This window comes from Tachyglossus aculeatus, chromosome 2, assembly GCF_015852505.1.
Source record: "Tachyglossus aculeatus isolate mTacAcu1 chromosome 2, mTacAcu1.pri, whole genome shotgun sequence".
In the NCBI taxonomy this organism is placed as follows: Eukaryota; Metazoa; Chordata; class Mammalia; order Monotremata; family Tachyglossidae; genus Tachyglossus; species Tachyglossus aculeatus.
Window position 1 is genome coordinate 136590061 of NC_052067.1, and position 9898 is coordinate 136599958.

Below are 9898 nucleotides of genomic sequence, written 5' to 3' on the forward strand. Positions count from 1 at the left end.
CCTAAAAATACCTCTCTTGACCCCATGCCACTCTCCAGTTATCACTCCCTCTCCCTCCTATATTCTTTTCCAAACTCCTTGAAGTTAGTTTTTTACCCTCACTGGAACTTGGCTTCCACTCACTTCACTCCATGGAACTGCCCTCTCTATGGTCACCAATGTCCTTCTTGACAAATCCAATGATCTCTCCTCTATCTTAATCCTCCTTGACTTTTCAGCTGCCTTTGATCCTGTGGATCACCCTCTTCTTCTAAGAGCAGGGGCTTGGAAGTCAGAAGTCATGGGTTCTAATTCCGCTCTGCCACTTCTCAGCTGGGTGACTTTGGGCAAGTCACTTAACTTCTCTGTGCCTCAGTTACCTTATCTGTAAAAAGGGGATTAAAACCATGAGCCCCACGTGGGACAACCTGATTAACTTGTATCTACCCCAGGGTTTAGAACAGTGCTTGGCAGATAGTAAGTACTTAATAAATACCATCGCTATTATTAATATTTGCCAACATGGCTTAGTAGAAAGAGCACATACTTGGGAGTCAAAGGAAGTATGTTCTAATGCTGCTCTGCCACTTGTCTGCTGTGTGACCTTGGGCAAGTCACTTAACTTCTCTATGCCCTCAGTTACCTCATCTGTAAAATGGGATTAAGATTGTGAGTCCCACGTGGGAAAATCTGATTAGCTTGTATCTACCCCAGCACTTAGAACAGTGCTCAGCACATAGTGAGCACTTAACAAATGCCATCATTACTATGGGCACTGCCCTCTCCAGGTTGTACTATCTCTCTGGCCACTTCTTCTCAATTTCTTTCACAGGATCCTACTCTGTCTCCCACCCTCTAAGTGCTGGAGTCCCTTAAGACTCAGTCTGGGTCCCCGTCTATTAATAATAATATAATAATAATAATAATGATGGCATTTATTAAGCACTTACTATGCAAAGCACTGTTCTAAGTGCTGGGGAGGTTACAAAGTGATCAGGCAGTCCCACGGAGGGCTCACAGTCTTAATCCCATTTTACAGATGAGGGAACTGAGGCACAAAGATGTTAAGTGACTTGCCCAAAGTCACACAACTGACAAGTAGCCGAGTCAGGATTTGAACCCATGACCTCTGACTCCAAAGCCCGTGCTCTTTCCACTGAGCCACACTGCTTACTCCCTTGGAGGGCTCATTCTCTCCTATGGTTCCCACCATCCATATGTGGATGATTCTCAAATCTATTTCTCCAGCTCTGATCTCTCTCCTTCTCTGCAGTCTCTCATTTTCTCCTGCCTTCAAGACATCTGTACTTGGATATATTACACCTCAAAAGGAATATGTTCAAAACAAAACTCCTCATCTTCCCATCCCAAATCCTCCCGTCAACTTTTCCGTCACTGTTGACAATGCCATCATCTTCTCTGTCTCACAATCCCATTACCTTGGCATCATCCTACATCTTTGAGAGTACCCTTTGAGAGTGAGGTTTCTGTGAAGTGACGGGGATGGAAGCCATGTTGATTGATTGACTGATGGATTGATTAGATCCAATAATTGATCAATTATATTCAAGGAGCACTTACTCTGTGCAGAGCTCTGTATTAAATTTGTGGGAGAGCAGTTTTGGCCACTTGTCTTCCCCATTAGACTGTAAGCACCTGGAGGGCAGGAACTACATCTTTTTTTGTTGAATGTTTCCTCAAGGCCTAGTACAAAGCCCTGAACACCACAGGGTCAGGTCCAATCAGGGCTATTGATGCTGATGATGCTGAGAAGTCATGATTGGAAGATGTTTATTCTAATTCCAGGTAGCCACTTTCCTTCTGTGAGACCCTGGGTAAGCCACTTAACTTCTCTGTGCCACACTTTTTTGTCTGTAAAAAGTGGATTAAATACCCGTTCTCCCTCTCCTCTAGATGGTGACCCCCATATGAGACAGAGACTGTGTCTGACCTCATTAAATTATATCTGGTGGAGTGCATAATATAGTGCTTAGCACATAGTAAAAAAATAATACTAAAAAGTGCTATTATTATTACTGATGAAATGCTGAGAAGACAGTGGTTGGCAAGGTTGGCACCAGAGTCTGTGGATTATGGGGAAAGCCTATGACCTAGAGAGGGGAGAGACAGGAGGCATGGAGGTCAACAAAGAGGCTGATATAATAACCAAGTTGGAGTAGGATAAGTGCTTGGATTAACATGGTAGCAATTTAATGGACAGGAAAGGGTAGATCTTAGTGAAGTTGGGAAGGTTGAACAGACAGGATTTAATAATGACTCAAATATGTGGGTTGAATGAGAGAGAGAGGGGAGTCAAGGATAACACCAAGTTTACAGACTTGTGAAACAGAAGATATGATGGCGCTGTCTGATGGAAAAATCAAGGTGAGGACAGGATTTGGATGGGAAAATAAGGAGTTCGGTTTTGGACATATCAAGTTTGAGGTGATGTCAGGCCATCCAAGTAGCTATGGAGGAAGGCAGGAGGAAATGTGAGACCACAGAGTAGTAGAGAGATCAGAGCTGGAGGTGTAGATTTGGGTATCATCAGTGTAGAGGTGGTAGTTTAAGCCATGTAAGAGAATAAGTTGTCCAAGGGAGTCGGTGTGGATGGAGAATAGCAGGGGACTCAGAACTGAACTTTGAGGAACATCCACAGTTAGGGAGTGGGAGGCAGAGGAGGAGTCCATGGAAAAGACTGATAATGAATGATTCTCTCTAGATAGCAGGAGAACCAGTAGAGGACAGTGTCAGTGAAGCCAGAATTGGATAACATTTCTAGAAGCGGGTGGTGGAAATTGCCCAAGGTAGTTAAGCAGTGTGGCTCAGTGGAAAAAGCCCAGGCTTGGGAGTCAGAGGTCATGGGTTCTAATCCCGGCTCCACCACGTGTCAGCTGTGTGACTTTGGGCAAGTCACTTCACTTCTCTGGGCCTCAGTTACCTCATCTGTAAAATGGGAATTAAGATTGTGAGTCCCATGTGGGACAACCTGATCACCTTGTATTCCCTCAGCACTTAGAACAGTGCTTAGCACATAGTAAGCACTTAACAAATACCATCATTATTATTACTATTATTGTCAAGGAGGAATAGGATGGAGTAGAGGCCATTGGACTTGGCAAGAAGGAGATCATTTGTGACCTTTGAGAGGATGGGTTTTGGGATTGAAGGGGATGGAAGCCAGATTAGAAGGGGTAAAGGAAAGAACTGGAGGAGAGGAACTTGAGCCTGCAGGAGTAGACAGGTCATACTCTTCATTCCTCTAATGCTAACCTTCTTACTGTGCCTCAATCTTGTCTGTCTTGCCCCGACCACTTGCCCACATCCTCCCTCTAGCACAGAATGCCCTCCCTCCTCACATCCAGCAGACAATTACTCTCCCCCACTTCAAAGCCTTATTGAAGACACATCTCTTCCAAGAGACATCTGCTTCCCCCTAACTTGCTCCTTTTATTCATCCCTCCTCCTGGCCCCACAGCGTTTAGTATATATCTGTAATTTATTTATGTATAGCTCATTTATTTATGTCTGTCTCCCCCTCTAGACTGTAAGCTTGTTGTGATCAGGGAATGCGTCTGTTAATTATTGTATTGTACTCTCCCAAGCACTCTGCACACAGTAAGCACTCAATAAATAGGATTGAATGAATGAATGAGTGAAGAGATGAGCCTTTAGGAGTAAACTGGAGGCTGGGTTGATGTGAAGGTAGGCAGCTGTTGATATGCAAAAGTCATTGTCACCTGAGTGTCAAACAGCCACACCTGTTCTGTGTTCTCTACTGTGGATTCTGCAAGGAAAGGAAGATAATAATACAAATTATTATATTATGATTATAGTATACATCCCACGTTATATTATTATATAATATCATAACATTCTCATATATTATATTATAATTATTATTATATCCAGAGCTTAGAACAGTGCCCAGTGCTTAAAACAGTGCCCAGCACTTAGAACAGTGCTTGGCACATAGCAAGCACTTAACAAATGACATAATTATTGATTAATAATGGATTAACATTAATATTAGCAGCAAACGCTTAATTAATATTAATTATTGATTAATATTGATTAATCATTATTATTCATAATAATGATGGTATTTGTTAAATGCTTACTATGTGCCAAGCACTGTTCTAAGCGCTGAGGTAGATACAAGGCTATCAGGTTGTCCCACCTTGGGCTCACAGTTTTAATACACATCTTACAGATGTGGTAACTGAGGCACAGAGAAGTTAAGTGAATTGCCCAAAGTCACACTACTGACAAGCAGCAGAGTCGGGATTAGAACTCACAACTTCTAACTCCCAAGCCCATGCTCTTTCCGCTAAGCCATGCTGCTTCTCAGCTATAGCAGTTTGGGAACGAAATGTCAGAGTCTGGAGGGAGGCCGGTAGCAGTTGTTCCTCAACCTGGTCCAGTTGAGGTTGCTCGGCAGAGGGATCTCAGTGTTCTAGGGTAGGTGTCTGACCCAGATGATGGTCGATAGCCCTCACTGCTTTGTGGTCTCGGCAGAGAGATCTTGTCCTCGGGTAAATCTCTGTCCCAGGCGATGGTCAATGGTCCATGCTGGTTTGTGACCTCTCAAAAGAAGAGGCAGAATAAGAAATTTGGGGGATGGTCAGCTGTGCCCCTGAAGTAAGTCAAAGGATAATAATAATAATAATAGTGATTTGTTAAGTGCTATGTGCCAAGCACTGTTCTAAGTGCTGAGTAGTCCAAGGTAATCAGGTTGTCCCACGTGGGATTCACAGACTTAAACCCCATTTTACAGATGAAGGAACTGAGGCACAGAGAAGTTAAGTGATTTGCCCAAAGTCACACAGCTGATAAGTGGTGGAACTGGCATTAGAACCCATGACCTCTGACTCCCAAGCCCCGGTTCTTTCCACTAAACCACACTGCTTCTCAAAGGATAATCAAAGGGAGAAGCTGGGTGGAGTTCTCTAATGTTGTTTCCTCATATAGATGGGCCCAAGTTGACACCTGCCTTGATTGGAAGAAAAACATCACTCTCTGTGTTGTTTTCAAGCAGGTATATCAGAGACAAGTTTATTTACTAATACCACTCCTTCTAGCACTAGTAGGTAGTAGCAGTTAATGGGCAGAGTTTCCCCTGCTAGTCAAGGCCACCTCAACTCCGAGTAATCCAGAACTTCTTTATACAGAGTTAGGACAGCATTTAATTTAATCAGAGATTACAATACAGGATAAATAATGATGGTATTTTGTTAGGCACTTACTATGTGCCAGGCACTGTACTAAGCGCTGGGGTGGATACAAGCAAATGGAGTTGGACACAGTCCCTGTCCCATGTGGGGCTCTCAGTCTCAATCCCCATTTTACAGATGAAGTAACAGGTACAGAAAAGTAAAGTGAGTTGTCCAAGGTCACAGAGCAGACAAGTGGCAGAGTTGGGATTAGAACCCATGACCTTCTGACTCCCAGGCCCAGGCTTTATCCAGTACACCATGCTGCTTCTCAGTGCTTAGAACAGTGCTTGGCACATAGTAAGCACTTAACAAATACTATTATTATTATTATTGTTATTATTATTAAATGCATCAGGATAGGCAGCAATAACTCCACTGGATGAGGTTTTCCCATCCAGCTCCTGCCTTGTTCTCAAGGTGATTAAACCCCACCAGATAGCAGGTCCAGGGCTCCTGATTAGATCAAGGAGTAGCTTCATCTTGTTTTCAGCTACTCTTACCCGAAGACCAGAGATCAAAGGGAAGATGTGGTGTGAAGTGCTTTCCTTGGTAACCAAGCACCCCCAGAGGTGATCAAGCAGGCCCAGAGCTGAACCTGCTTGAAGAGAATGGGGAATATGTAGGTCCTGGACCATTGGGTTTCCACACTTGGAAGGAGCTTCCTGCTGGAGGTGAGAGAGCACCTCTGCATCTTGCTGCTTTGGAGCCTCTGGATATTTTGCAGTAGGAAAGTGTTAGCATACTGAAACTGTGAGCTCCACCTTAACGATGATGATTGTGGTATTTCTTTAGCCCTTAGAGTATGCCAGCCACTATACTAAGCACTGGGGTAAATACAAGATAATTGGGTCAGATACAATCCCTGTCTCATATAGGGCTCCCAGTCTTAATCCTCCTTTTATAGATGAGGTAACTGAGGCATAGAGAAGTGGAGTGACAATAATAATAACAATGCCATAATAATTATGGTATTTGTTAAGCTCTTATTAAGTGCCAAGCACTGCTCTAAGTGTTGGGATAGATACACGGTAATCAGGTAGGGCTCACAGCCTTAATCCCCATTTTACAGATGAGGTCACTGAGGCCCAGAGAAGTTAAAGTGATTGGCCCAAGGTCACACAGCAGACAAGTGGCAGAAGCAGGATTAGAACCCACGTCCTCTGACTCTCAAACCTGCGCTCTTGCCACTAAGCCATGCTGTTTCTCTAAGGTCTAACACCTTAGACTGTGAGGCTCATATCAGACAAAAATTGTGTCTAACCTATTATCCCATAACTAACCCTGTGTTTAGTAAAGTTTTGGCACAGGGTTAGCACTTAACAGATATTAATATTATTATTGTTATTATTATTCTGAATAATAATAATTGTTATATTGGAGAACTGCAGGTGCCATGACTGAGGAAGCCTGGGTGGAACGCACATTCATCAGAGCAATCCCCTGTGAGTGATGGAGCCAGGGACAGGGTCTGATCAGTATTTCAGGGCCAAGGGGGAATCCCTTGCAGGTTCAAATTCTTCACCAAGACAAGTCCTCATCGCAGCTGATGGTTTGCCTGCCTGAATGGGAGAGGAGAAGCTCCAGGACCACTGCACCTCTCCAGGGACATAAGGCCAAAAACTTGGATGACAAGTATGAGGGAAGGCAGGAAGTTTGAGAGAGAAAAGCTTTTCCACGTATATTTCAGGACCAGAAAGGTAAAACTAAACCATTCTCCCGCAGCACAAAATAAGCAATCAACAAATACCACACTTCTTATTATTATTTAGCAACTGTTGACCCAGCAGGCAGATCTGCAAAAGAGAAATCTGACAATGAGCCAAAATTCAGTCAAAAGGAAGGTCATTAATTCAATCAACCACTAGTTGTTTTGTCTCTTTCGCAGTGATGGTTTCATGGGGCATCTGGAAGACAGCTACAGAGAAACAATGCCCAGTGTGGAATGGCTGACTGGATGTCAAACCACCTCTTGGGATGTGTCCGTGTTTGTTTTGAAGGCACTTCAGGGGTTCCAGAGTTGATGACATCTCCTTGGGACCCTTTGCTGGAGCTGGCAGTAGCAGTGAGGGTCTGTACAGGGCCCTGTGGTCAAGACTTAACCCGGTCCATGTATATAAGTGCTTAGCAAATACCATCATTATTATTATTATTGCTATTAGTATTACTGTCACTAAATATGTATACTGATTAGCTCATGTATATGCATTATTGTCACTGAATATGTGTACTGATTAGCTGTGTTGAGTTTCACTCAGAACAATGGGAACTGGCAAGGCCAGGATCCACCTTATCAGCAATCTTAGCAACAATCAATCACTCACTGCCACCTGTAGTCCTGGGGCCCCAAATTATCAGCAGCCCCTAGCAACAATGAATTACTGACTGCTGCCCTCAGACTTGAGACCCCAAATTGTCATCAAACTTGACAGCAGTGAATTACACAGCCCATAGCCTTGAGTCCCAACACCTGTGCTTGCTGAAGACTTCTTGCTGAAGACTTCTTGCTGAAGACTTCAGCCACAGAGTGTCCACTGGATGACTCAAAGCCAATACTGAAGCAGCTTGGTGTATAATGAGAGGCTAATGAAGACAACAACAAACAGGGGCGGAGCGGCACACGATATGCCAATCCAGCGCACGAACAAATAGGACTTGAGGGGGGGGGTCGGACTAGAGGGAGGGACTTGGTGCTGCATCACCCAGGGAAGTGGGACCAGCGGGAAATATAAGGATGGGCTAATTCTCAGTTCTTTGGCTACTGAACAGCCACTGACGTTTTGTTGCAACTAAATGAATAAAAGGCAGGCCTAACGATTCATTACTTGGGATAGTTTCCAACAGCCCTACCTGTTCCCCAGTATTAGAGTCACGATCCTCTGTCGGAGGTGCTTTGTGTTAATGCCGTACACCAGTGGGTTGAGCACAGGGGGCACCAGGAGGTAGAGGTTGGCCACAAAAATGTGAACATGAGGTGGCACCCAGTGACCAAAGCGGTGGGTGAAGAAGGAAAAGAAAGCTGGGATATAGAAGACCAAGATGACACATATATGGGCCCCACAGGTGCTGAAGGCCTTGAGCTGTGTATCCTGGGTGGGTAGGTGGAGCACAGTGTGTAGGATGAAGCCATAGGAAAAGCCAATGAACACCACATCCATCCCCGTGACCAAGAGTGCAGCCGTCAGGCCATAGATGTTGTTGATTTTGATGTTGGCACATGCCAGTTTAGCAATGCCCATGTGCTCACAGTAGGTGTGGGGGATCACATGATGCCCACAGAATGGCAATCTGTGGATCAGGATGATGAACGGGATATCAACGATTAGGCTTCGGGATATGCAGGCCACTGTGATCTTTCCAATGACACCGGGGCTGAGGATGAACGAGTAGTGTAGTGGGCGGCAGATGGCCACAAAGCGGTCAAAGGCCATGGCTAGTAGAACACCTGACTCAGTGGCAAAAACAGCATGGATGAAGAACATTTGAGTGAGGCAACCATGGTAGGAAATGTGCTGGGCCCCAAACCAGAAGATGGACAGCATCTTGGGCAATGTAGTGGAGCAAAGTACCAGGTCTGTAACTGAGAGGATGCAAAGGAAGAGGTACATGGGCTCATGGAGGGTCTTGTCAGAGGCGATGACCAAGAGGATGGTGGCATTGCCCAGCAGAGCCAAGATGTACATGGAGCAGAAGGGGATGGAGATCCAGATGTGCTGATCCTCCAACCCGGGGATGCCCAACAGGAGGAACATGAAGGGATGGAAGCTGGTAGTGTTTGGAATTGACATGGTGACCTATGAAGAAGAAAAAGTTGGGAGGGACAAACTAAAATTATCCCAATGGGACTAATTGCTCAAAGCCAACTCAAGACAGAGCTTCACCAGGATGCTTTTCCAGATAAGGCTCTCACCTGTTTTCTACCTCTGTTCGGTTTTGTCATTCCAGTCCCTTCAAGTACTTACATACGTCTATGTTATCATGAGGAATCATTTCTGTTTATGATCTGAGGTTTCAGTTACTCCTCCTATTCTTATCATTATAGTTGTATTGTGTCTTCACTTGGGCTTAGTTTGTGTCCACTGGTCTCCTATCCTGTCTCTCACTTCAGACCGCTGGGGCCTTGAGAGCAGGAAACACTGAATCATCTGCCACCTCTCCAGGTCCTTCTTCCCAGGACCCAGCTATCTGGGTGTTTGTACGGAAGAAACTCCATCTCAGTTTATTTTGCTGGCTCCTCTTGTGCCTCCTACCCCCTGACAGAGGAAAGCACCCAAGGCTCAGTTCTAGGCCACTTTCTAAATCTCCATCTACACCCACTCCCTTGGAGAATTCAGTCACTCTCTTGGTTTCAGCTATCATCTTCATGTGAATCATTCCCAAATCTACATCTCCATTCATTCATTCATTCAATCATATTTATTGAGCGCTTACTGTGTGCAGAGTACTGTACTAAGTGCTTGGGAAGTACAAATTGGCAACATATAGAGACGGTCCCTACCCAACAGTTGGTTCACAGTCTAGAAGGGGGAGACAGAGGACAAAACAAAACATATTAACAAAATAAAATAAATAGAATAAAAATGTACAAGTAAAATAAATGAATAAATAGAGTAATAAATACATACAAACATATATACATATATACAGGTGCTTTGGGGAAGGGAAGGAGGTAAGGTGGGGGGGATGGAGAGGAGGAGGAGGGGGAG

The 9898-nt window shown here is 44.5% G+C and overlaps 1 protein-coding gene across 1 annotated transcript; it reads right to left on the reverse strand.

Annotated features, from left to right (window-relative positions):
• Positions 1 to 6960: 6960 nt before the first annotated feature.
• Positions 6961 to 8980, reverse strand: LOC119943341 (olfactory receptor 52D1-like). Its single transcript, XM_038764252.1, has 3 exons — positions 8043 to 8980; positions 7575 to 7706; positions 6961 to 6988 (listed from the first exon to the last, which is right to left on the reverse strand). The coding sequence occupies exons 1-3, from the start codon at positions 8978 to 8980 to the stop codon at positions 6961 to 6963; spliced, it is 1098 nt and encodes a 365-aa protein (XP_038620180.1).
• Positions 8981 to 9898: the final 918 nt, after the last annotated feature.